The sequence below is a fragment of the Diceros bicornis genome, chromosome 34 (assembly GCF_020826845.1).
Source record: "Diceros bicornis minor isolate mBicDic1 chromosome 34, mDicBic1.mat.cur, whole genome shotgun sequence".
NCBI classification, from domain to species: Eukaryota; Metazoa; Chordata; class Mammalia; order Perissodactyla; family Rhinocerotidae; genus Diceros; species Diceros bicornis.
In genome coordinates, this window is record NC_080773.1 from 13,389,950 (window position 1) to 13,415,638 (window position 25,689).

General features: G+C 55.3%; 3 protein-coding genes across 6 annotated transcripts in view; 2 read left to right on the plus strand and 1 right to left on the minus strand.

Annotated features, from left to right (window-relative positions):
• The window catches only part of SAMD4B (sterile alpha motif domain containing 4B), a 37,328-nt gene extending 23,907 nt beyond the window's left edge, over nt 1-13,421 (plus strand). For 3 of the 4 annotated variants that reach the window (XM_058529300.1, XM_058529301.1, XM_058529302.1), the window contains 10 exons: nt 4,253-4,492; nt 5,045-5,154; nt 5,314-5,400; nt 6,127-6,469; nt 7,196-7,281; nt 7,810-7,928; nt 8,489-8,687; nt 8,877-9,000; nt 10,898-10,981; nt 11,190-13,421. In XM_058529300.1, coding sequence (XP_058385283.1) covers nt 4,253-4,492; nt 5,045-5,154; nt 5,314-5,400; nt 6,127-6,469; nt 7,196-7,281; nt 7,810-7,928; nt 8,489-8,687; nt 8,877-9,000; nt 10,898-10,981; nt 11,190-11,218 — 1,421 coding nt within the window. In that variant the 3' untranslated portion in view covers nt 11,219-13,421. The remainder of the gene's footprint in view (nt 1-4,252; nt 4,493-5,044; nt 5,155-5,313; nt 5,401-6,126; nt 6,470-7,195; nt 7,282-7,809; nt 7,929-8,488; nt 8,688-8,876; nt 9,001-10,897; nt 10,982-11,189) is intronic. The other variant, XM_058529303.1, reaches the window with a different exon arrangement.
• Nucleotides 13,422-13,528: 107 nt separating this feature from the next.
• On the minus strand, nt 13,529-18,528 carry PAF1 (PAF1 homolog, Paf1/RNA polymerase II complex component). Its single transcript, XM_058529304.1, has 14 exons — nt 18,242-18,528; nt 17,629-17,658; nt 17,449-17,541; nt 17,004-17,125; nt 16,844-16,910; nt 16,663-16,764; nt 16,475-16,580; nt 16,316-16,384; nt 16,128-16,231; nt 15,925-16,041; nt 15,697-15,825; nt 14,364-14,469; nt 14,163-14,253; nt 13,529-14,083 (listed from the first exon to the last, which is right to left on the minus strand). The coding sequence occupies exons 1-14, from the start codon at nt 18,286-18,288 to the stop codon at nt 13,674-13,676; spliced, it is 1,593 nt and encodes a 530-aa protein (XP_058385287.1). The 5' UTR covers nt 18,289-18,528; the 3' UTR covers nt 13,529-13,673.
• A 141-nt stretch (nt 18,529-18,669) lies between these two features.
• Nucleotides 18,670-21,670, plus strand: MED29 (mediator complex subunit 29). Its single transcript, XM_058529306.1, has 4 exons — nt 18,670-19,041; nt 19,549-19,607; nt 19,910-19,994; nt 21,346-21,670. The coding sequence occupies exons 1-4, from the start codon at nt 18,826-18,828 to the stop codon at nt 21,586-21,588; spliced, it is 603 nt and encodes a 200-aa protein (XP_058385289.1). The 5' UTR covers nt 18,670-18,825; the 3' UTR covers nt 21,589-21,670.
• The last annotated feature ends 4,019 nt before the right edge of the window (nt 21,671-25,689 follow it).

Consider the following 25,689-nt stretch of genomic DNA (forward strand, 5'->3'; position numbering starts at 1 on the left):
GGGGATTTTCCCCTAAAAATCCAGATTTCAGCTTCTGTTAAAAAGTCAAAATATCTGGCAACTCAAGACCTGTATTCCTGGTAGCAATAACAAGATGGAATTGAATGTTGTCTACCCTCTTAAAACTCTGTACATATGTTCCAGTCGGCCTCTGTCCCCACCACCTCCCTTTGGGCATGTCTGATACCTGCCTGGCCTCTGAAGGCTTCGAGTTAATAATGACCATAATCTGAGATGCCTTCCAGTTCAGACATTCTGGATTTTTGTATCTGGCCTCAGCTTACAGCATTGTTTCTGAGAAATCTGTTAGTAAACCTGTTCATGTAACACGTGACTCATGCTACAAGGCATTAGTAATAGTAGGTAACGTTGCTGAGCATTGACTGTGCTGGGTACTCTTTTATAAGCACTTTTCAGACGTGATCTCATTTAATCCTCATCACAGCCATATCATTAGCCCCACTATCAGATGAGGGCACTGAGAGTCAAAGAGGTGAAGTCATGTAGTCAAGGTCACACACGGAATAAGTGGTAGAACTGGCCAAGGTTCAGATGGAGGCAGTCTGACGCCAGAGCCTGCTTCTGACCATTACGTCATCCTCCAACTAATCAGTCTTTTTTTTTTTTTTTTTGGTGAGGAAGATTGGCCCTGAGCTAGCATCTGTTGCCAATCCTCCTCTTTTTGCTGAGGAAGGTTGGCCCTGGGCTAACATCCGTGCCCATCTTCCTCTACTTTATATGGGATGCCTGCCACAGCATGGCTTGATAAGCGGTGCATAGGTCCGCACCTGGGATCCGAACCTGCAAACTCCAGGCCACCAAAGCGGAGCACACAAACTTAACCACTATGACACCGGGCCGCTCCCCCAACTAATCGGTCTGGAAGGGCTCTCTTAGTGTGCGCCCCAGAGGCTGGGGTGAGCCGGAGGAGCTGATATTCCAGTGAGCTTTTGAAATGTTAGTTGAAATGAATGGGATAAGGGAGAGTGGCGTTTCCAAGGCGTGGTGAGGTGACATGACGTGATTCAAGGCAAGAGGTTTCCAAGATTTAACCTCACGGCGGCCAGTTCCCTTTGGCTGGCTGTGATTAAAGCAGGCCAGGAGGGAGTGGCAGTAAAATGTCGTTTGTGCCAACAGGTCTCTGGTGCCCAGCTGTGTGACACCTGTTACACATCAGTAACCCCCTGAGCCTCTTTCTTCCCCAGTTAAATATAGATATCCTGGTCACCTGCTTCCCTCCCAGGTGCTGGCAAGAATCAGGGAAGATAGAGGGGTAGGAGGGCATTTCCAGGAACTTGAGCAAGCCAAGGTCTCTTGGACCTTGTTTTATAGTCTCAAAGCATCACAGTCTCTGGGTCCAGGTTGGGAGGATATATTAATAATGATAATTCCAGCTAAAATATATTGAGTGTTTAGTCTTTGCCAAGAGCTGCTCTGAGAACTTTATACATATAAATTCATTGGCTGAGTCACAGAAAAGTCACTTGCCCAAGGTGGCTTAGCCAGAATTTAAATCCAGGCAGTCTGGCTCCACAGCTCATACTCGTAACTGCTATGCTACATTGCCTCCTGCTAAAAGTGACCCTCCCAAAGATGCTCAGACCTCATCACAGGGAGGGGTCACCCATGCAGGGTGCCCGTCCATTTCTTCCTCCCCACGGTGGCGACAGCAGATGTTAAAGGACAGGCTGGAACAGTGTTGGAGAGGGGGTTTGAACCAGGGCAGAGGAAGGAATTGGACGTTCCAGGTAGAGGGCACAGTGTAAATTGAAGGCACAGAGGTGACAAATTGGAGTATGGTCTGGCTGGAATGGAGAGGTGCAAGGATTTAAATGAGTAACAACAGTAGCAAATAATTCCTGTTGACCGTGTGCTTGCCTCCGTGCCAAGGATTTCACGTGGAAATGGGGGCAGAGGAGGCAAATGAAGTGACTTGCCCAGGGTCATACAGTTAATTGGTGGCAGAGACAGCATTTAAACTCAGGTCTGTCTTGACTCCCAGATCTCAGTATGTTAGGGCCACGTTCTTGGGGGGGCCTTGAAGGATAGGATGAAGCTTTTCAATTTCAAGTAGTTGCAGGAAACAGGAAACCATTAAAATATTTTTGAGTGAGAAGCAAGGACTGGCCTGTGAGGGCAGGCAGGGTGGGTTTGGGGTGTTGCCAAGGACAGACCAGGGTTTCTTGGAGAGTGTGAGGCCCCGGAGCTCCAGCCGGCATTCCTCTTTTTATAGTTCTCATTCTGTGGCCAGCCTCCACCCCACTGCAGGGCCAAGCAGGGCTCCTCAGGAACTGCACAATCGTTCCAATCAGGATAATTTCCTGCCCTCTCAGCCTCGCCTGCTCCCTTCTTGGCTGAGAAGGGAGGAAGGAGGAGGCCAGAGGCACAGGGCAGTCAAAAAGCCCAGTGTTGAGAGTTCTCCAGCCCCCCCCCCGGGCCCAGAGTCTGCCACCTTCTGGGAGTCCAGAGGTTCAGAAGGAGCCTGAGCAGAGGACTCCAGAGGTCACGGGCAGGGCTGGAGGCTGGCCTTAGGGAGTAGGTCAGTGCACTGCCCTCCCTCAGGTGACATCCTGGCTAGGAGCGTAAATATTGTCACAGATTAGGGACGGTGCTTTGGGGCCTTTTCCAGGCTGGTTGTCCTTCCTGGGCTGGGTGTCAGTGGACACTGGCAGGAATCCCAGCCTTTCCATCAGAAACAAGGTTGGAGTTCTTCTGTCTCTGCCTCCAAACTCCCTGTGGGAACTGGGGCAAAGGGCTTCTGTTCCCTGGGCCTTGATGTTCTCACCTACCCAGAGTGAGGCTTTTTGGCTTTGTTTCCTTTCCTTTTCTTTTGTGTTTTTTTGGACTTAAGGTACTTCTGGATTTCCTGTGTCAAGCTCAGAGGCCCCCTTAGCACCTTTAGGACTGTGGTGCCCTCCTTTTGGTGGGAAATATCCCATGGAGGAGGGACTGGATTCACCCTGAGCACTGGGCCTCATGGGTGGCTGATTTGGGCTCAGTACTTGAAAAATCTGTGGGAGGCGGTGAGGACAAGTGACGGGGATGTTGAGGGAGCAGTTTATGTACTTCGTTCATTTACTTTACAAGGACAATGAGGCAGCTCCTCTGGGCCAGGCCCCGCTGAGGAGACAATGGTGTTTAAGACAGGTCAGGTCCCTGCTGTCACAGGTTGTGTTTTTTTTTTTTGGTGAGGAAGATCAGCCCTGAGCTAACATCCGATGCCAATCCTCCTCTTTTTGCTGAGGAAGACTGGCCCTGGGCTAACATCCGTGCCTGTCTTCCTCTACTTTATGTGGGACGCTGCCACAGCATGGCTTGACAAGTAGTGCATCGGTGCGCACCCGGGATCCAAACCTGCGAACCCCAGGCCACCATAGCGGAGCATGCGCCCTTAACCGCTGCACCACCGGCCAGCCCCTGTCACAGGTCTTCTGTTGTAGCAGGGGTGTACAGTTAGTAAGCAAGTAAACAAATAACTAGATGAGATTAGTTCAGGTTGTGATAGGTGCTATAAGAAAAATAAGACGGAGTAATACAATAGAGTAAGCAAGATTCTGGGGGGCAGCTACTCGGGGAAGACCTCGGAAGAGGTGACGCTTGCTTGCGATAAGGCCTGAGGGAACCAACTGCTGAGATCAAGAGGAGGAAAAGAACAAGCAAGTGCGGGAGTCCTGAGGCTGGAACAAGCTTGCGTGTTCCAGGAGCAAACGCGGGGGTGGGGGGCAAGGCTAGAAAGGCTTGAAGCAAAGGGTGAGTTGTGGGAGATGAGAGGTTGGAGATGAGCAGGGCCCAGGTCCTGCAGGGCCTTGTAGGTGTGTAGAAGAGTTTGTATTTTATTCTCACTGTAAAGGTGGGATTTAAGCAGAGACTGACTTGGTCAGATTTTTATTTTTAGAAGGATCAGTGTGGCTTCTGTGAGGTGAATGGACTGTAGGAAGCAAGAATGAAGACAAGAAACCAGTGAGGAGGCTGTGGCAGCAATTCCAGCAAGGGACACCAGTGACTCCGACCAGGGTGCTAGCAGAGGAAGCAGAGAGGTTCAGAGAGGTGGCCGACAGCTTGCTGATGGGTTGGGTGTGGGGGATGAGGAAATGAGCAGTATCTGGTAGGCAGTTCCCCTCAGACCCCAGGGTCCCTTCCCTTGTTGAATTCTGGGGCTGAGCCGACTTCCATGCCACTGACTAGGGGCATGGTCTCCTGTGGTCAGATCTCCAAGGCTGATCTCTTCTTGCCTCTCTCTGTCTCCGGCCAGGTCTCCCCTGCCAAATTCACCCCAGCCCGCTGAAGCGCTCCATGTCGCTCATCCCCACGAGCCCCCAGGCCCCTGGTGAGTGGCCGAGTCCGGAGGAGCTCGGGGCCCGGGCTGCTTTCACCACGCCCGACCACGCACCCCTCTCGCCCCAGAGCAGCGTGGCCTCCTCTGGCAGTGAGCAGACGGAGGAGCAGGGCTCCAGCCGGAACACTTTCCAGGAGGACGGCAGTGGCATGAAAGGTACGTGGGGAGGTGGGGGGCGGCACTGGGACCCTCTGGAGAGAGGCTTCTGCAGAGCTTAGAGGACAGAAGGGAGCTGGTAGCTTCCACCCTGCTTGTCTCATCCCACCCTTCCCCCAGCGGGGACAGGTCTGAGGGGAGTAGACAGTCCTGCCCTTAGGACTCAAGACTGAGCAGAGAGACCCCTACAGGCCCTGGTCTGATAGGAGCCCCTGCCCTCAGACTCCCTAGTCTGACAAGGAAGCCGGGACACAGTGGTAACGGATGGAACAGAGGTTCCAGGATGACTTTTAGAGACATCAGTGAGGTCATCCTGCTACACTTCCAGTCAAGCAGCTCAGCAGGGTCAGCTGTCCTGATCAGGGAAAGCCGCCTAGAAGGACCTGGCTGTGCAGAGGTAGCTGCGGACCCCTGGCTTCCCCTACCCCTCCCAGCTTTCTGCAGCTTTTTAGGCTGCCTCTCGTTTACGCCTGGTCCCTCCCCACCACCCTCCCTCTGCCCTGCTCATAAGGGCCGGACTCCTGACCTTATACCCTCCGTCCTTTTCCACAGATGTGCCCTCGTGGCTCAAGAGCCTCCGCTTGCACAAGTACGCAGCCCTCTTCTCACAGATGAGCTACGAGGAGATGATGACACTGACTGAGCAGCACCTGGAGTCTCAGGTGAGGCCAGGGGGACCGTCAGGGAGATGTTGGGGGCAGCATCCTTTTGACATTACCCATGCAGCCTGAGCTTCCTCTGTCTCTTGGGGCCTTTTTGGGGCACCCCAAATACCTCAACCTCACATTTCCAACTTCCTGTCCCCTCTACCCCTACCACAGAATGTCACCAAAGGTGCCCGCCACAAGATAGCCCTGAGCATCCAGAAACTGCGTGAGAGGCAGAGCGTCCTCAAGTCCCTGGAGAAGGTAAGGACCTGGTATCCCCATCTCCAAGGCCAGCTGGCTGCCCAGTGGCACCAGTAGACTCAAGGCTCCGGGTCCCCTTTGCTGCCTGAGTGGCCTCCCCTTGGGGCCTCCAGAGTCCTCATGTCTGAGCTCCAGTGGCCTCAGCCCTAGGGAGCCAGGCTCCGGGGACCAAGTGCAGGTCAGATCACAGGGCTCACTTGCCTATGACTAAGAGGCTCCCTCCCTGTGTGTCCTGGTCTGTGTCTCCAGACTCTCTCTCTCTCTGTTGACTCAACCCCTTCTCTCCCCTTTCACTTTTCCGTTTCTGACTGGTCTTTCTGGTAGATCCAAGTGTCTCCCTATGTGCGTGATGTCTCTTCTCATTTGGTTGTTTCTCATCCACTCACTATCCTCCATATTGTTACCCCCCCCCACCCCTCATCCTCCCCAGTGGCTTGGTCTGAATCTGGTTCCATCGTTGGTGGGACCCTGAGGCCCCAGCATTAAACTACCTTCTCCTGACCTCCGTGGGCCTCCGCCTTGAAGGGGAGAAGAGAGAATGTGTGTGTACAAATGTGTACATGTATATGTATATATGGGCCTGTGGTGCCCTTACCTGCCTTCTGTATGTGCTGGAACCCGGGGTCCTGCTAGCCCTCTCCCAGCCCTGTGCGACCCCACTTGTGTAGTCATTCTCCATGGCTCTGGGGCTCAGCCCGTGATTCTGGCTGTGTCCTCCCCACCCAGGATGTGCTGGAAGGCGGGAATCTGCGAAATGCTCTGCAGGAACTGCAGCAGATCATCATCACCCCTATCAAGGCCTACAGTGTCCTCCAGGCCACTGTGGCCGCCGCCGCTGCCGCCAGCCCTGCTGCCAAGGATGGGGGCCGGGGGGAGCCCCTGCCGCCAGGTGCTGAGCCTCCACTGGCTCACCCCGGCACAGACAAGGGCACTGAGGCCAAGGACCCTCCCGCTGCAGAGAGCTACCCTCCTCCAGCAGCTCCGGCTCCCCCTGATGGCAGTGAGCCAGCCCCGGCGCCCGTTGCTGACGGAGACATCCCCAGCCAGTTTACACGGGTGATGGGCAAAGGTGAGACCACCCAGGGCCCACTAGGAAGTTCAGGGGCAGAGAGCCAAGTGACCCCAGGCATCAGGGATCCATTCCAAGATAGATGGTGGGAGCAGCGCTCTTTAAAGCTCCCCGGAAACTTGAGCACTGCAGAGAATGGCTGACACTGAGGGTGGCAAGGCCTCTGCCCTCGGGTGTGCCCAGACTGATGGTAGGAGACAGCCCTTACCCTCAAAGCATTTCCATCCTGAGCAGAAGACGGGACAGTGTGTCAGTGGAAACTGCATACAGTAAAGGGTGAACAGCTAAGGCGAATCTGTTGGTTCTCTCAGAGGGGACTGAAGTCCACAGGATGGATGTGGTGAAGCTAATCATGGGCTCAGCCTTTCCTAAGGCAGCATGGCATAGCAGACTTTACCCTTGGGTCTAGATCCTTTTAGCTGTGTGACCTGGAGCAAGTGATTCAACGTCTCTGAGCCTCAGTTTCCTCAGGCTAAATATGCCCACATTGATGAGATTGTTGCAAGAGTTAAGAGGAGAAAAGGTGTCATTGAGTGCATATCTGCCTTATGCCAGGCACTATGGTGGACACTGTGTGTCCTCATGATAAGCTTGGCACATAGCTGGTACTCATCCAGCCTGAGTTTCCTGTTGCTCCTTTTGTGCCAGCCAGCCGGGGCTGGGGAAGCTGGAGCATGGCAGAGGTCATGCTGGGGGCTAACCTCCTGCCTTTCCTGTGTCCCCCAGTGTGCACCCAACTGCTGGTGTCCCGTCCAGATGAGGAGAATATCACCAGTTACCTCCAGCTCATCGAAAAGTGCCTGACTCATGAGGTGAGGCCTTCCCTAGGGCCCCCAAGAGGGGAAAGGGTGCTGCGTCACTCCCAGGACTCTTGTCACTCTCAGAACCAGCAGTCCTCTTGTGGCCAACAGGGCCCTGCCTGGCTGGCACCGCCCGCTCTGCAGCCCTCATCTCACCAGTGCTGAGGTTCAGTGGCTGCTCTAAGCCCTTATTCCCAGGGCCTTAGTACATATTCCTTCTCTAGAGAACGAGTTCCCCTCCCTCTTCTGGCCCCTCAGCTCTCAGTTCACACGTTTGTACCTCAGGGACACCTTCACCTGCTCCTCGTGACACGTGAGGTTTCTTATGCCTCCTGTGCTTCTCCCTCAGCGCTCAGCACAGTTACGATCGCACGTGTGTCTTCTCCGCAGCTAACCCGCCAGCTCTGTGTGCACAGGTCACCTCCGTGTCCCAGCACTGCCTGGCACAGAGCAGGCAGTCGATAGATATTTGAGCGAATGAGTGGAAGGCAAATCTGAAAGAAGCATGTCCCCCCGCCTCACCCTCCTGCTTCTACCTAGGCTTTCACGGAGACGCAGAAGAAACGGCTGCTGTCCTGGAAACAGCAAGTACTGAAGCTCCTCCGGACCTTCCCTCGCAAAGCCGCGCTAGAGATGCAGAACTACCGGCAGCAGAAAGGGTAGGCAGGCGGCCGGGGCGCAGGCCTTCCCTCCCCAGGCCCTGGTTGGTTGACAGATAGTGCTTAGAGGGGAGATTACATTCTGCGCTGAGAATCCACTTGTACTCATTGAGTCACCGGGTGACTGTCACCCAGTGGAGACTTTCCCAGAGGAAAATCAGGATGGTCTTACCACTAGAATAGGGTGCTGAGTTGGCAGAACCAGCACGTGTCCCCATAGCAGGCCCCTTGCCTGTCCCTTGTTCCCACCTGTGTGCAGAGGGCTCTGAAGTCCCTTCTCACCCCAAGCACAGACCAGAAATGTCACACTTGAGACACAGTTGAAGTTAGGATAACTGCCTTGAGCGGCCACGAGGAAACCTTTGTACACTCCCATCTCCGTCTGGGGGTTCCCTTGGGGCAGGAGGAGACAGAATGTGTGATGCAGGGACTTGGACAGGGAAAGCTTGCTCAGAGCAGGTCTGTGTTCCGTCCTACCCATGGGGACTAGGGGGGTGAGGAGGGGTGGACAGGTGGGCCCATCCACCTAAACTGACACCCTGTCTTCTGCTGTCTCACAGCTGGGCATTTGGCTCCAACTCACTCCCCATAGCTGGTTCTGTGGGGATGGGGGTAGCCCGGCGGACCCAGCGGCAGTTCCCAATGCCTCCCCGGGCCCTCCCACCTGGCAGGATGGGCCTTCTGAGCCCCTCAGGCATTGGGGGTATCTCCCCACGACATGCCCTCACCAGCCCCAGCCTTGGGGGCCAGGGCCGACAGGTGAGCCAGCTGGAAGCAGGGGGCCTAGCGCTTCTGGGGTTGGGGTGGTGGTGCCTGGGACATGCATGCCTATCTTTGCGTCTTGGCCCAGCTTAAAGGGGAGGGGCTCCGCTGCCAGCTCCACCATTCCTGGGCCTGGGCCTCTTCCCCATTCCTTCACTGCTTTCTCGCTTCCCATGCCCTGTGCAGAACCTGTGGTTTGCCAACCCCGGAGGCAGCAACAGCATGCCCAGCCAGAGCCGCAGCTCTGTGCAGCGCACCCACTCTCTCCCAGTCCACTCGTCGCCCCAGGCCATTCTCATGTTCCCTCCAGGTAAGGTGCCCCCACCCTCGGGTCCGCCTCGACAACACCCTTAGCCGGTTCTTCTCTTCTCTTCTGGGTCTCGTGCCCACTGTCCCTTCTCAGCTGCCTGAGCTCCTCTCTCCATACCTCCCACCACTCTGCACCCACCTCCCCACAGCGTGGGTTTTCTTGCACCCCCTCCCCGACCCGTGTTTCGCTTTTACATTTTAGATCCTGCCTACTTTCTCTCTCCCTCTCAATCTTCTCTCACCCTTTACTCCCACCCCACATCTCCACATCTCTCCCTCCTATATCATAACCTTAGTGTCCCTGTTGGTCTCTGTCGCCTTGTCTTTGGAGGATGGTTGAGTACTCAGTTTGGAAGGTGTGGAGGGGATGAGACAGTCAAAGTATCAAGGTTTCTGTGGGGGGGAGTCCTGCTTATCTGTTCAGTGGCATTCTTTCAGAAGCCAGGTGACGAGACAGGACCCAGTAGACCTCAGGTCTTAGATCAGGTCCTACTCTAAGGAGTGTTTGAGGTAAGAGGGCTGTTTTCCCTCTTCACAGACCAGCCTAGAGATGGGAGATCAGAGGGTGAAGTAGGCAGAAGGGAGGTTAGAGCCCGGCCCTGTTCAGTGAGTGGGGATTGATTCCTCCTCGCTGAGCTGGGCCCGCTGCTGGGCACTAAGGCCGCAGAGGCCGATAAGGCTGATCTGGAAAGGGCTACCTCTGGAGAAATCTTAGATTTGCAGGTGATCCTAAACTCTTCATGTCATAAACTGCCAAATCAGTAGGGAGGAGTCTTAATTTATGAGACTGTGTGGACTGCCATCTGTCAAAGGCAGAGGACCTTGTCCGTTGTGTTCGTCCTAGCACAGGGCTTGATATACATGGGAGGCATCTATAAATGATGTTAAATGACCGGATGGCTGAACTGCGTGAGCGAAAAAGAAGAACGGTTCTTTTTACTGATAGGCTGTGTGCCGGGCTGGGGGTCAGACAGCTTTCCTGCAGTGTCAGATCAGATCCTCCCAGCTGTACACGTGGGGGCACTGCCGTTATTCCTGTCTTATCAGTCGTAAATCTGAGACTCAGAGAGGTGACTTGCCCAAGGTCAGAAACAATTTTTATTAGGGAGAGACAATTACATGGTCTGACATGGCCTGACCTCAGGATGCAGAGGCGACATGATGAGAAGTGAGATTAGAGATGGGAGCAGGGTCTTCTAAACCCAGGTAACTTCCTCCCAAAGGCAGTGAAGGGTTTTAAGCAGTGTGGGGTGGAGTCAGGTCAGGTTTGCGCAGGGAGGTGGGCTGTTTCCCAGACACCAGAACAGGAGGCCCTTTTGAGAGGCAGTTTGAGGACAAGCCCCATGGCTGCTATCCTGATTTGCCCCACCTGCCGGGCCTGCCCAGAGGAGCAAGTCCAAGTGGGGGCGAGAAGGGTTCTAATTAAGCTTCTTCACCAAGTACAGAGCAGCTCATCAGTCACAGAGCACAGGGCTGCCCAGTGCCCAGCACAGAAGCCCAGACTGTGCCTAAGGCAGCGTGCAGTGTGTGTCCAAAATAGTAAGTTGCCTATGTGTGGCCTCCAGGAAGCTCCCTCAGCTTCACATCACTTCCTCTGTCTGCAAGTCAGGCTTTCTCTGCATTGCTAAACCTCTGCCCTTGCCATTGTCAGCTCTGCCTGCTTTGTGATACACCCAGGCCTGTCTCTGTCCTTCAGCTCTGCCCAGTCATACCTTCCATCCGAGGGGGCGGGTGTTCTCACGTGCTCTGTTTCTCTGTCTCTCGCCTCTCCCTCTCCCTCCCTCCCTTTCCCTCTCGTCCCTCTCCGCCATGCCATCCCATCCAGTCCTTTGTCTTCCCAGCTCTGCTCTCTGCCCCAGTCCAGCCTCACTGCCTCCGGTCTCCTCTCTCCCATCCAGACTGCCCGGTCCCTGGGCCTGACCTGGAGATCAATCCCACTCTGGAGTCTCTGTGTCTGAGCATGACAGAACACGCCTTGGGTGGTGAGCATTTCCTCTTTCCCTGACCCAGCTCCCACCTGCCCAGCAGCGTCTCCATCTCTGAACTGAGCAACTCAGAGTCATCCTGAGGGGTCCCTAGGGGAGGCCGGACTCCAGGGAGGGCCTGACTGGGATGACAGCTACCGGAGCGCCTTTTCTCAGGCCTCCCCCAGCTCCTGATCTTCCTCCCTTCCTCCCTCTCTTACCACAGATGGGACAGACAAAACCTCCACCATCTGACAGGACCCACAGCCCAGCGCACCTATAGGCTCCCTGGGCGGCGGGCGGGGGCCAACCCCCAACGGGCTTCTCTGCAACAGCGAGAGGGTGGGCTGGCTCAGCTATACATTCTAATATTTTTCTACTCTCTCACCCTTTTAACTTTTGTTTAACATTGGCACACGCCTTGCTCACTCCCAGGCCCGTCGAAGGATCTCTGCTGAGGCCCAGGGAGATAGAGGGCAGCCAGGATGAAGGGGGCAGGGACTGGCCAGCCTGCCTGCCCCCTCCTTCCCTCATCCTCTACCTGGCCCTGTCCCACCCCTGCCTCCTCCAGACCGCCAGCCACCTGCCCCTCCCCAGGGAGCAGCCTCCCCCTATCCTATGGGGACTGCTCAGAACCACCTGACATTTGGGGAGACAGCGAGGTAGATCACCTGCTCTCCTGAATGTTATCTGAGAGGAGCTGAGGAGAAGGGAGGGTGAGGAGAGGAGCCCCCCCCTTCTTGCCACGTTCTTTGCCTTCCCCGTTCCCATCGTGCCCCAAGGACAGGAGCCACCCTCCTCTCACTCACTTCCTTTTGCCCTGTTATCAGAGGTTCTCTACAATTAATTTCTTAGGCCTATTTAAGATACATATTTATATAGTTCTTAACGGTTTTTCTCTCTGATCATTCCCTCTCATTTTTAGAATCCCTAGGCCTCTCTCTGAGCCAAGAAAGTGGCAGGGGGAGCCTGAATTTTATGAGGAGAGAGGGCAGAGCCCCCTCCTGCAGACCCCCCAGCCCTTCCCCCCTTCCCCCAGCCCTGGCTCCCCAGATGCAGAGGTTGAAGGCGGGGGGCCGGGGAAGCCAATGAGGTCAGGAAGTCTGTTGCCTTAACGTCCCCTTCCCCCACCGACACACACCCTTCTCCACTCCCAGTCTGGTTGCTGGAAGACTTGGGGGTAAGGAATAAGGGAAAGGGGATTGTTTGGTTTTTGGTTTCTTTCCCCAGCCCCTCTTTTCTTTCAGCCTTCCCCCACCCCCCATTCTGTCATGACCTCACTTAAGTGGAACACTATATCATAACCCAGAGAGTCGTCCCAGCCCCGCAGTCTACAGATCCTCTGGTCCCTGTTCCTACTGAGGGGTTGTGCTGGGGCCCAGGTGGAGGGAGGGGATTTGGGGGTCCAGGCTGTGGGGAAGCCAGGGTCCCCTATTCGAACCCCCTCTTCCCCCTCAACCCACCCCTCTCACTGGGACATTCTCAAGCTTTTCACACCGAAAAGGAAAAAAAAATGTTATTTTTAGATACATTTTATGAATAACTTTTGTTATGAATATGGCTGGTAACCATTGTGTATGTTATTAAAGATACAAAATGTTGGGAAAAAACAAAAAACCAAAAAAAATTTTAAAACCACCGCCCTCCCCGCACTCTCACCCTATTCCCCACCTTCTTGCTGCTGCCCTCCTGGTCTGGACCTCCCTCAGCTCTGAGCCCAGGGAGGGGGAGGAAGCCAGGGGGTGGGGTGGCCCTGGGAACCTGCTACAGGTCCCCACCTCCTCTCCCAGTGCCGGGCTGGGTGGGGTGTCAGGTTTATTTATGTACCTCTTGCACACTCATCAACCTATGCAAGTCCCCCACCCCGGCCCCTCCATGTTTCTGTGCCTTTGCTCATTCCCCTCAAACTCCCAGGGCTTCTCCAGTCCCCCTCCCACTAGCCCCAGGAAGTGGGATGGACAGGGGCCACCTCATTTGGAATCAGCAGGGTGTTCCTCTTACAGGACCCTCACCTCCTCCCAGCCAGTCCTGTCTTGTTCACTTGTTCAGGGCGAGCTGGCTCTGCCTGGCCCTGGGAGGGGGCAAGGGACACCTCCCCACACACAATGGGAGGCAAGAGCTGCCCCCCTCCTCCCACCTGACAGCAGAGTGTGCAGGACGCAGGCGGCCCCACTCTGATGGGCAGGACCCTGATCCTCTCCTGCTCTGCCCCTCCCCACCCAGGCCCCTCCACCATGATTTCACCCTCCCTCCTATCTCCAGCCCCACTGGCAGAATCAGCTTTGAGTAACTGTACAGTGTTTCTCGCTGTTGGAGAAGACTTATTTGTTGGAGTTTCACTTGTTTAATGGTCTGGGCTTATTTTGGAAAAAAAAAAAAAACAAAAAAAAACAAAAAAGGATTCTGACCTTTGTTATGCTACATTTCACGGAAAACCTAGTGACCCTGTCTCTGTGGCCTTTGCTTCCATCCCTTAAGCTGGGGCCACTGAGCACCTGGGGTAGGTTTGGGGAGGGGGGAGGAGGGTTGTAGCCGGAATAAGACCATAGGGCCTGGGAGGGGAAGTAAAGAGAAGTTGGCTTTATTAACAGCAAAGGTTTGGAGGAGGGGAAGGAAACAAACAAAGCGAAGGGCTTGCGAAGAGAACGCTGGGAAAGTGCCTTCCTGCGCATAATAATCTCGTCTGCGCCAGTCCTGGAGGCCCTGGGACTCAGTCACTGTCGCTGTCGGCTTCACTGGAATCAGAAGCTGCCGCTTCACTGCCATCCTCCTGGGCCGAGTGCTCACTGCCACTGGGGAAGGGACTGGCGCTGCGGCTTCGGCTGTGGCTGCGGCTCCGGTGGCCACCCCCATCACTGCCGCTGTCCGAATCGTCACTGCCACGGGCCCTGCCTCTGTCCTCATCATCGGAGTCAGCGTCGTCCTCTGAATCCGCGTCACTCCCGAAGATCTCCTCTTTGTCCCGGGCAGCCCGGGCCTCGTCCTCGCTGCTCTCGTCCTCGCCGCTGCCACTCTTGTCACTCGCCTCGTCCCTGTCACCCTCGCGTTCACTCTCACTGCCTGAGCGCTCGTCCTCACTGCCTTCCTTCTCGCTGCTGCTGTCCTTCTCTCTCTCCTCATCTGTAGAGGAGCGAGGAGAAGTGAGACCCCGGTTTCCCACCCGCACGGCGCTCCCAGGATTTGGCCTGTCCAGCTGTACCTGAGCCCCCAGCTTCTTTCTCTTCTGTTTCCATCTCCTCTTCCTCTTCCTCCTCGGGTTCATGGTTCTCCAGCTGGGCCTTCCGTGCCTCCTGGAAGCAGCAGGGTTGAGGGGAAGGAGGGTGTTCTCTCAGGCTCCTGTCCCTCTCCTCACCCACCACCACCCTCGCTACAGGTGCCCTGGGCCAATGGTGCTTGTTACCTGGGCTTCTAATTCCTTCTCATTCATGTCCCGATGTTTGACCACAAGCAGGGCGTTGGTACCTGACTGAACCCCAGCTTTGGCCCGGCGCTTACTCAGGCGGACCCTGCAGTGGGCAAGTTGTGGGGGTGGCATGGAAGATGCGGTTAAAGACCCTCAGTGGGGGACCTGGTCTGACTCCGTTCTTACTTTTTCACCAAGGCTTAGCCCAGAACAGACCAGAATAAATGCAAATTGAATAAGGTGAGGGGAGGGGAAGGACGATAGTTCCAAGATACCAGTTTGGTTGCCCTGCACTTCATAAAGTGTATATATACACACACACACACATATGCACATACATATACACTATAATGTAAATTAATACTTAAAAACACAAAATCTAGGCTTCTCGATTTCTAGCTTTTGGAAAATATGAATCTATGGCCCCAATGGGCCTTTTTGCCCCCCAAAGCATAGCAACAATGGGTTGGAGCCCTTTGCTGGGCTGGGTCATGGTGCCCCTTTGAGGTTGCCAGGAGCTTCAGGTCACATACACCCCACGAGCCCACTGTGCCTTTTACATTTCCTGCCTGGCTTATGGGATCAGAACTTGTGATCTCAGGGGCTGGCCCAGAGGTGTAGTGGTTAAGTTCCCTCGCTCCGCTTTGGCGGCCTAGGGTTCACAGGTTCGAATCCTAGGCACAGACCGATGCACTGCTCATCAAGCCATGCTGTGGCAGCATCCCACATACAAAATGGAGGAAGATGGGCACGGATGTTAGCTCAGAGCCAATCTTCCTCAGCAAAAAGAGGAGGATTGGCAACAGATGTTAGCTCAGGGCCAATCTTCCTCACAAAAAAAAAAAAATTTATGATCTCCACTTTAAATAGAAACTCAAGGCCACACTTTCTTTCCCAACCCTTATACCAAGTGCCCCATCACAGCAGTAAACTTTTAGCTATTAGGGAAAAGTTCTAGGGGGGCTCACGTTTTTGAACTTGGATTTCCAGCATCTCATTTAAAATAGTTCATGCTAATTTTATGTATTGCTCCATACTTTGGCTATGTTACTTTCATGTGAAGTCTCTTAATACCAGGGGAAACTTGGCTGTCTACCTTATACAAAAGCTCTAAATATCTCCAGTGTCATGTAAAGATTTTCTTTCTTGGTTCTTGTGTTAAAACCAGGTTCAGCCCACTTGCATGAGCAAGCTTCTGCTGCTCTTGCTTAGAAACGCACGTGACAAATCCTTAGGTAGAAGTGACCTCCAAGGTGGCCCTTGCATACCCTATGGTCTCGATTCTGTAACACAGGCCCAGGCTAATCTGAGATAGGAGCGTGCTGAGTACCTGGTCTCCAATTCATTGTAGTAAACCCCATCACCCTCTCGGAAGATGAAAAAGTAGTTTTCCTCGTAGCCCTTGCTAGCCTTGTTCTTCACGTTCCAGTTGTACTCCCGAGCAATCTTGTAGTCATACCTGAGGATGAGGGGAACAGGGTCAGCCCCATTTCCTCCCTCAGAGAGAGAAAAGGAGACACACTTCTCAGTCTCCAAAACCTAACCCCGGCCCACGCACAGATCATCCGGTGCATAGTCCATCTCCTCTTCCTGGTCCCGCTTTCGTTTCTTCAGCGTCTCTTCCACAGGCAGGAAGTAGGCCACAAACTGGTTCCCTTCCTCATCCATCATGCCTCTGGTTAGGGGAAGAGAAGGAGCAGTAAAGAGTGAGGACAAAGGGGCAATGAGGAGCAGCCCAAGGTGGGTGGCAGGGCCACTTACCTGATCATGGCCTGCGACATCATCTCCAACGCAGCTGCACCACTGGTGTCCTTGGGGGCTGGGTCTGAGTCAAAGATCACCTGAGCACATGGGTTGATCCACATCTGGGGGATGGAGGGCATTGGGGTTAGACTGAGATGGGCAGAGATGGCAAGCTATCCCTCTCTGCCTCCCGCTCTGAATCTGACCTTAAAATCTGGGAAGACAGGCATGACCTCCACTGGTGTCACTCGGGGCTTGCTGTAATGCTGGGAGATCTGGCAGAGGCAAAATCAGGGTGAGGAGGAGGACAAAGAGCTCTGGAGCCACACCTTGGTCTGCCTCCCCCATCCCATTCCCTCAATTACCGACTTCTGCGCATCCTCAAAAGTCTTCTCAATGGCTGTGATCTGGCTGTCCCTGTCTTTGTATATTTCCTCCTCAGTGAACTGCTGCTTCACAGAAACTCCAATCCTAGGGGTGAAGAGAGAGGCCTTTAGGGACCACTGGACACACCTTAAGTCTCTACTTTCCCTCTCTACCCACTACAACTTACTTGACCTCAGGCTTCTCATTGGAGATGCCGTAACGGTTGAACTCAGTAGAGATGTACTCTGTCTTCCGCATCCACGGCACCACCTTCGCATGCTGCTGGGATCTGGGGTGGAGGATCATGCACCTCAGGACCCCATCACCCTCCTCCCATCAGAACCAGTCCCCACTCAGCACCCCCTCACCTCTTGGAGCTCGTGGGGGCCTGAATCTCCTCTTCCAAAAGCTTCTCATCAGCTGGGTCTAGGAGTACTAGGGGAGAGCAAGGGGGCAGGAGGACCATGAGGGAGGCCCAGGCCCGGCCTCTGCTGCCCTAGAGCAGGCCCTCCCTGCCTCCCCACATACCATTGGGGTCAATGCGGTAGGTATCAGGATTGATGAGGTCGATGGTGACCCCCAGGTCTGGCTCAGTCAGGAGGTCATGTTTGTGCTGTTTTTCCAAGGAAGTAGCTTTGTACTGGACGAACCTGGTGTGGAAACATGCCCATTATGGTTTCCTGATTCTAGCTTTATCCCTCACATCCCTGCTTCCCAGAGGCTAAGCTTCTCCAGGGAGGACCTCAGAATGGAGTATCCTCCATGGTGGAGTCAGAGGCTGGCTCTCCAGGAGGAAGAGACTTGGACGCTGCTTGTCTGATTCATGAACAGGTATTTATGGCACCCCTACTACTATGTGCTGGGGACTATTCCAGGCCCTGAGGAGAGAGCAGTCAACCAGAGCAGCAGTCCTTGCCCTCAAGGGACTCACATTCTAAGGGACTTGTTTCCCCATCCCCTGTCTGAGTCTCACCTGTTCTGGTCGAAGGGGTAGGTGATGAACTTGGGGTCGAAGGGGATGTCAGGGAGGCTGTTGCAGTACTTGACTCGGCAGACCACTCCAGACCTGGGAACACAGAGGCTCAAAACCTGGCTCCTGCTGCCCCACCTCTGCTCCCAGCCCCCACTCCTGGAAAAACACAGGGGGGCTCACCTCTCAGGCAGAGTCCGGTGGGAATTGGGCCTGGTGGGTAAGAGAGAGAGACACTGATAGATAAATGGAAAGAACGGGACTGACGGGAGAGTGCAGGGGGCTTCTCCAAGCTTCTAAGACAAGGAGGGAGTGACAAATGCTAACCCCTTTTGGTAGGAGTGTTTCAAGTGCTTTAATGGAGGGCGCTAAATATTCAATTCCTTTTACATGAAGTGTCCGTAAATGCTTTAGCGAATAAAGCCAAGGGCTCAATCTTTTTTGAAGGGGGTGTCTTCCAAGCGCTTTAATAAAAAGAACCACATACTCAATTGTTTTTGGGAAAAAGGGTCTCCAAACGCTTCACTCAGTCCTTTCTGGATAGTCTCCAAGAGCTCAATCCCTGAACTCTACAGCAGGGGAGAAGGGGGCAACACCCCGTCCTCGAAGGAACCCGCCCCTCTCCGTCAGGTGAGCCCTCCGTGACGTCACGGCGTTTGCTACAACGGTTTGACGTCACAGGCAGACCTGCGGGGCTGGTGACGTTGGAGGCGGACACCCGCAGCCGACCCCCCGCCTCGGCGAAACCTGGAGAGACCTAGAGGAAAGCAGTACAGCCGGGCGGCGGGGCGTCTACCTGTGGCCGTCCTCCCGCTGGGTCTGGGTCTGGATGGTGGGCGCCATGGCGACGAGGCGACAGCAGCCCGGACGCGGTCCTTGCTGAGCCGCGGGGAGACGCGGAGGGGCGTTCCGACTTCAGCGGACGCCTAATCCGAGGCAGCGCTCGGGTTGGCGCCGCTCTCCGCCGGGACTGGGTCAGGATGAGGTGGGCTGGTGAGAAGAGTTCCAGTGGAGACTGAGGTAAACGCGCAGGCAGCGCCGAGGACAGACTCGCAGCTCCAGCTCCACCAACTGCCGCCAAGACGCTGAGGACCCGACAGGTCGCCTCAGGCCTCGAGGCCTTCTGGGAAATAGAGTCCGGATAGGACCCACAATCGGATTGGGAAGCGGCAGGGCGAAGGGCGGGGCGAGGGAGGAAGAGCCTCTTGTGATTGGTGAAGTCGGTATTTCAGTCTGGACTTCGGTGCCTTCTTTCCTCCCATTGGCTGAGTTGCTTGGGAGGCGGAGCTAACTAGCAAACGGGGGCCTAGAGACGAAGACGCTAAAAAGAAACCCGGAGAGACGCACTTGTGACGCACTTCCGGGGCACTAAGCGAGAAAATGGCCGCGTCCCAGCAGCAGGCTTCCGCAGCTTCCTCTGCTGCTGGTGTGTCGGGTCCTGGATCGGCGGGTGGCCCGGGTCCCCAGCAGCAGCCGCAACCACCGGCACAGCTGGTGGGGCCTGCCCAGAGCGGGCTTTTGCAGCAACAGCAACAGGACTTCGATCCTGTGCAGCGCTATAAGATGCTCATCCCGCAGCTGAAGGAGAGTCTGCAGGTGCTTGGCCGGGAGCTGCGAGAAGCAAGCGGGGTTTGGCTCTCGGATTCCAAGGGGGCGGGTGGAGGAGCTGTTTAGCCAGGAAGAGAGCAAAAGGAGCGTTAGGCAGGGAAAAGGAGTGAGACTTGGTCCTCTTGGTGAGGCCAAAGCGAAGCTCTGCGGCTCGACAGTCTGAGGTGGGGTCACCGCGATGTTGAGCCTGGGACTGGCCGGGACTCGAGTGGGAGGGAGTTCAAAGGAGAAACGAGGCTCTGATTGTGAAAGCCTGACGAAAGGCCTGGCCTGTGCAGAGATTCTGCCCGTGATTGGTGGGTGAGGGAGGAGTCTAAGGTATGTCCGGAGATGATTGGTGAGAGCGGGCCTCTGGGAAGATACGGGGGGTTATTACTATAGAGGAACGGAAGCGGGAGTTCTCTGGAGTGACGGGAGGAGAGATGCCAAGTGAAGAGGGTGTCCCCTTCTGTTTCTCCATCTCCCGCATCTTTTTTGTTTTTTTTTTTTAACTAGACTTTGATGAAGGTTGCAGCCCAGAATTTGATTCAGAACACTAACATTGACAATGGACAGTGAGTGTAGTCCCCTTTTCCCAGGACGTTCTCCTGTCTCCACCCCAGTCGTAGAAACTCATCCCCTGAGCCCCGCCCCCCCGCCTCCCCCCCCCCCCCCGCCTTTCTTTCTATTTTCAAGCCCAGCTCCATAGCGCCCAGCCTTGTTCTTTTTGCCTCTTCTACGACTAACGGTCCCCTAGGCCCTGCCTTGGGACTCCTGAGCCTATACCTACTTTCCTGATGATGCTTGGTTGGGTAGACACTGATGTCCCAGAGATGGGCAATACATTCCCCAGTCAGCTTCTTCTCCTGGGCTATAGAAAGAGCAGCGACGGACCCATACAGCGCTTTGACAAGTGTCTGGAGGAGTTCTACGCCCTCTGTGACCAGCTGGAGCTCTGCCTGGTAAGACACTGGGTGGCCACAACTCTGCCTCAGTCCTCGGGGTCTTCAGGAACCCTCATTCGGTCAGTCAGCACACACTCACTGGATGGAAGGGGGGCAGGAGTTGCAAGGAGGGCAAGCGGCTAAGAGCACAGCCTCTGGAATGGGACCACCACTCTCTCTCTGAGCCTTGGGTTCCTCCTTTGGGAAATGGATTTTCAGGAAAGTCTCAGCAAGATCATGCATGCAAAGTACTTAACATGATACTAAGCATGGCAAACATTTCCTGTAATATCATCATCTTTATTTTGAATTGGGTTTGAAGGAAAAGTCAGAGTTTGAGAAGGCTGGTAGAAAGGTTTTCCAACCAGAAGGAGCAGGTTCTGCTTTAAGTTCCCTTTAGGAACATCACAAAATTCAGTCTGGCTCAGGTGTATTGGGCCTTGTTGAATTTTGAAAATAGCCCTGAGGGCACTGGGGAGCCATGGAGGATTTCAGTCAGAGAAGAACATGGACCCATTTGCTTTTTCAGGAATGTGCCTCTGGCTGCCAAATGAGGGATGGGTTAGAGGGGCCAAGAGTGGAGGCTGGGAGCCCCAGGAGGCAGCCATGGCAGCATTCCAGTGGGCTAGGCCTCACCAGGGCAGGGCCCTGAGGAAGTGAGGGAGGGCAGATGAGACAGATGCTCAGAAGGTGTTGTGGACAGGCCATGGTTCTGACAGGCTGTGGGAGATTTGAGGCCCAGGGCTCTAGTTGGAATGGTAGGGCCATCCCTGGGACAGAGACCCAGGAGGAGGAGCGGTTTGGGGGGGAAAGTATGAGAGCTCTGGAATTTCAGGGGAGGCTTGGGACACAGATGTGGTGTCATCAGCGCAGCAGTGGGAAGTGAGTGACGTGTGTGGGTGAGACGGCCTGGAGAGGGCATGAGACTGAGAGGAGGAGCCGGGACCTGGGAACTGCTGCATTGAAGGCTTGGGTAGAGTAGGAAGTCTCTAGAAGGAGCAGCCAGACAGAGGAGTAGGAGGAAAAGCAGGAGCAGGTGCCATCAGAGAACCCACGGCTGATTCCCTGCCTGCGGTTAGGACAGTCACAGTAACGGTAGCTGACATTCATTAGCCAGGATCCGTGTCTGTGTCTCATGCGCTGTTCCCACCTTACGAGGTCGCAGAGGCAGTTATTAAACCCATCTTCCTAAGGAGGACACAGGCTCAAAGAGGCGCAGCCGCATGCCTGAGGCCACCTAGCAAGTGACTGGCAGGGCCAGGCTTTGACCCTAAGACCTGGGAGTCCAGAGGCCAAGCAGGCTACCCCCGGGGTGGGGTTGGGAGGACCTGGAATGAGACTGATCCGTACCTTGCCTGCCTGTCCACAGCGCCTGGCACATGAGTGCCTGTCACAGAGCTGCGACAGTGCCAAGCACTCTCCCACGCTAGTGCCCACAGCCACCAAGCCGGACGCGGTCCAGCCTGACAGCCTGCCCTACCCACAGTACCTGGCCGTCATCAAAGCCCAGATCGCCTGTGCCAAGGACATTCACACGGCTCTGCTGGACTGCGCCAACAAGGTCACGGGCAAGACGCCTGCACCACCTACGGGCCCCGGGGGCACGCTGTGAGCTGGCCAGGAGTGGGGCAGGCCTTGGGGGAGGGGGACTGGGAGGGAATGAAGAGTGGCCTCAAAGCAGCCTTGTCTCTGCCTTTTCTCCCCCCCCCCCCCCCCCCCCCCCGCCTGAGCACTGCGGCCAGAGCCAGCAGGGGGCAGCAGCGGCCAGCAGGCGACGAGCAGGGCCAGGCCTTGCCTTGTCTGGCCGCCTGCGTGCTCTCCTCCCTGGCAGAGTGGACTTTGGCCTGTGCCTGTCGATGACCTCTTTCAGTGGCTCTCCCCGACCTGGCCTGGGTGTGGGGCCCTATCTGGGCCCCCTCCCTCCATCCTTCTTGATTCCATCCCACTTTGGGGGTGGTCTCTGTGTCTAACCGTTCCTCTGTGTGTCTCTACTGCATGTGGCTGTCACCTCTCTCGTTCGATCTCTTTTTCTCTCTCTCTCTGCCTCTGTGGTTTCGTGTCTCCCTGTCTCTTACCATCCCTCTCTCCCAGGCCCCTTTGCTATCTTCTGCCCCCAACTCCTAACTGGGGTTCTGTGCCTATGAAGGGGGCCAGATTCTGGGACCCAGAACCCTTGGGTTCCCTGGGGCTGAGGAAGGGGCTACATTTTCTGGGGCCACAGCCAAACCCAGGGATCCCCAGCACCTCCCATGTCAGCCCAGCCCCCAGGGTCCTTGGCCCAGAAAAGGGGAAGTAGAGGGGGTCTGGGCCCTGACCTCAGCACGCCTGGTCGGGGAGCAATTCGTACCCCCACCCGAACCCGGGGCCTGCGTCAGCAGCATTCAACTAGGGGCATTGTGCAATCCGTGGTGAAGCCTGGCCCAGCTGGATGCCTGGGTCCCTGTATTTTTAGCCCCAAAGCAGAAGTGAAAAGGCCCCAGTAGGGGTGAATCATCAGTCCTGGGGAAGAACCCAGGTGCCTGGGCCGCAGCTCCGGGAAGCGGGCCTTGGGGAGGGGGCTTCAGGGAGGGCGTGCCCCACCAGGCTCCCCACTTCACTCAGAGCGGGCTTTGGGGAGCTCAGCCATGGCCGTCAGGCCTGGGCAAGTGCAGGGCGGAGCTCCCAGCCCCTGCCCAGCTGGTGGGGTGTGAGAGGCTCCAGTGACTCAGCCTGGTTGCCGGGCCGCCCCACCCAGCACCTTCTGTGCCATGGTTCCCATGTCGCTGCCCAGGAGCCTTCTGTCCTGGACCCCACATCTGTCAGGAAACCCGGGACACGGAGGCATGTGATTCACCCAGAGCCCAGGTCCCCACACTGGAGTCCTGGGAACGGCGAGCCGTGTGTGTGTGTGTGTGTGTCTGTCTGTCTGTCTGTGTGTGTGTCTGTGTGTGTGTGTGTGTGTGTGTCTGTCTGTGTGTGTCTGTGTGTACGTACACGTACACATCCCGGGAAGTTCCTTCCCCTTCTCCCTGTCCTTGAAGTGCCAGGCACGTAGGGCAGGCCCTACAAGGGGCAGCAGGCCTCTCGGGCACTAGCCAAAGTTGCTGTCCCTGGGGAGGATTTCTTCAGGGAAGCCACAGCTCTGCCCATTTATCCGACTGAATGAGGCCCCCACCTGAATCCCCAGATCTTCTAGGATAATCTCCTTCACTTAAAAGTCAACTGATTATGGACTTGAATCACATCTACAAAATACCTTCACAGCAACATCCAGATTAGTGTTTGATCGAATCCCTGGGCACTGTAGCCGAGTCAGGCGGGCCCATACAACTAACCATCATAATCTATTCCTTGTCAACTTGGCACCCGTACACATCTGCTTAACCATACTTAATTTCCAAATACATACAAGAGCAAGGCCTCATTTCCAGCTAACATGATACAACTATCTGTGTACAACCAAAAACGCACTCTTCCCCCAGAAGAGCCCACCACCTTCCAGCCTAGGGGCACACACCACGTACTGGTGGAGATGTGGCACTCCCGGGCGCACAAACTCAGAAGACAGGTCCAGCTGGCCCTGTGAGGTGGCATCCACAACATCACAGGTGGGGGCGTGATGCAGAGCCCAGCAGTGCCTGTACCACACCCAGGGGACGACCGAGACAGCCAGTGGGCGGGATGATGGATGCACAGTTCAGCAGCCACACACAGGCTGCAAACTGCGCGCCGGGAAGCTGAGTTCACTGAACAAACGTTTACTGAGCATCTCATGTGGGCAAGCCCCGTACAGTGTGAACCAAAGACCCTGCCTTCCTGGAGCCGCGATTCCAGTGAGAGACAGTTAGGTGTGATCGAATCAAACAGTCTATCAGGTGGTGAGAAGTTCCCAGAAGAAACAGAAAGCAGAGACGTGAGATCAGAAGCGGAGAGAGATTTATAATAGCAAAAAAAAAAAATGGCGCTTGGAAATAAATCTACACAAATGCAAGATTTGCATATGGAGAATTATGTTACTTTATTGAAAAGCATTAAAGTTTGAGAGCTTAGGTTGGGTAGTGGTTCAGGGGTATTTATTATTATGGGCTGTAAATACATGTATTATTTGTTAAATAGATGACAAAATTATTAAAAAATTTTTTTTTTAATTCTTAACTGAGGTCATGAAGACCTCACTGAAAAGGTGGTACTGGAGCAGACTTGGAAGAGAGGGAATAAGTCATGTGGACATCCGAGGCAAGAGCATTGCAGGGAGAAGGAACAAGGGCAAGTGCAAAGGCCCTGAGGCAGGAATGTGCTGGTTTGTATGGAACAATGTGGAGGTCTGCACTACAGTGCAGGGACAGAGGAAGTCAAGGCAGGTCATGGAGGACCTTGGTGAAGACTTACTAGATTGTTAGATCCAGACGGAGATTGTACAGGCTGGTGCACAACCACACACCCCAGGGAAGGGTGTATATGAGATGCACAGCCAGACAGGGCAAAACAAACCATGGGGACACAGGCACATGGGGTCCCCAGGGTCTCTGGCCCAGTGACAGTCCCACAAACAGACTCAAAGGAACAATCCAACCACGTGAATAACAAACAACCGTCTAACCACCACTTAACCCACTATCTCTCACCCCATCTCAGACTTTGCCCATCACAGGCTGACTCAGCCCTGCCTTTAGCTTAACATTATCTAAAGCAGGGAGAGATAAGGCTTCTCAGGTGTGAGTGTGTGCCTCTGCCCTACCCTGCCCTGCCCAGCCCAGCCCAGCCCAGCCCAGCCCACAGAGGCCAGCACGGATAGTGACAGCAGCAGGGACCGGGGTGCGCACCGGCCACCCTCATCATGCGCTCCGTAGACGTCAGGAACCAAAGTTCACCAGTTTCACTGCCTTGTGACTGGGCCACAGAGGAACCGCATCCAGACGGTGGCCTCCCACATTCTCAGCGACACCCCCAAATAAGGACACAGGCCTATGGGAACACTGTTCACTACACACACCCAGGACGGGGGCCCTGCACGCAGCCACGGCTGCCTACAGCCACACACAGGCTTACACACACTGGGCTTCCAAGCAGTGTGTGCACAGATCCTCGTCACACCAGAGGACACCCTCAAGGAGTTACACACACTTAGTCACTTCAGATCCCACAGTGGTTCAGAGCTACACAAAGAAGTGTAGGTAGGTATGTAGGTCACACGTTCTCATGAAAGCCACCTCAAAGACAGCTACAGTGGAGTACACGCTCCCACAGCCAGAGGAGGTTAAAGTAAACAGTGCAGGCAATCACTCGGGCCCAGGCGGTTTCACACATTTGTCCACACGGCCATGTCATGCAGGACCGTGAGTACACAGCCCTCACACAGGAAACACTCGTGCCCCACACCTATGTCCCCACTGCACACCCAGGCACGCCAGGGCACGCGCCCTCGCCCCTGCAGTGCCCACGCTATTCCCACGTGTACACACACTGGTGGGCACACTCGGCTGGGCCGCACCCGCTCCCGCCCCGTCGATCACGCCAGCGCGCACACGGCCGGGCACACGTGCCGCGTACACGCTCCCCGCCCGCGCGCTCGGCCCGCTCTCACACCCCCGCGTTTCCCGTCCCCGCTTGTTTTTCTGGAAACTCTGCGCTCCGTTCCCCTCCCCCTTGGCCGGAAGTGCTCGCCGTATTTTTAGCCTCTCTGGTTTCCGCCCCTTTCCCCCTCGCTCTGCCAGCCCAAGCCCGGCCCCCCTGC

Coding starts and splice junctions, on each gene's coding strand:
- MED29 (XM_058529306.1), top strand. CDS start 18,826: ATGGCCGCGTCCCAGCAGCAGGCTTCCGCAGCTTCCTCTGCTGCTGGT. Junction 19,042..19,548: donor AGCTGAAGGAGAGTCTGCAG/GTGCTTGGCCGG, acceptor TTTTTTAACTAG/ACTTTGATGAAGGTTGCAGC. Junction 19,995..21,345: donor ACCAGCTGGAGCTCTGCCTG/GTAAGACACTGG, acceptor GCCTGTCCACAG/CGCCTGGCACATGAGTGCCT.
- PAF1 (XM_058529304.1), bottom strand. CDS start 18,288: ATGGCGCCCACCATCCAGACCCAGACCCAGCGGGAGGACGGCCACAG. Junction 16,911..17,003: donor CTACCGCATTGACCCCAATG/GTATGTGGGGAG, acceptor GCTCTCCCCTAG/TACTCCTAGACCCAGCTGAT. Junction 16,042..16,127: donor ATGTCGCAGGCCATGATCAG/GTAAGTGGCCCT, acceptor TCCCCTAACCAG/AGGCATGATGGATGAGGAAG.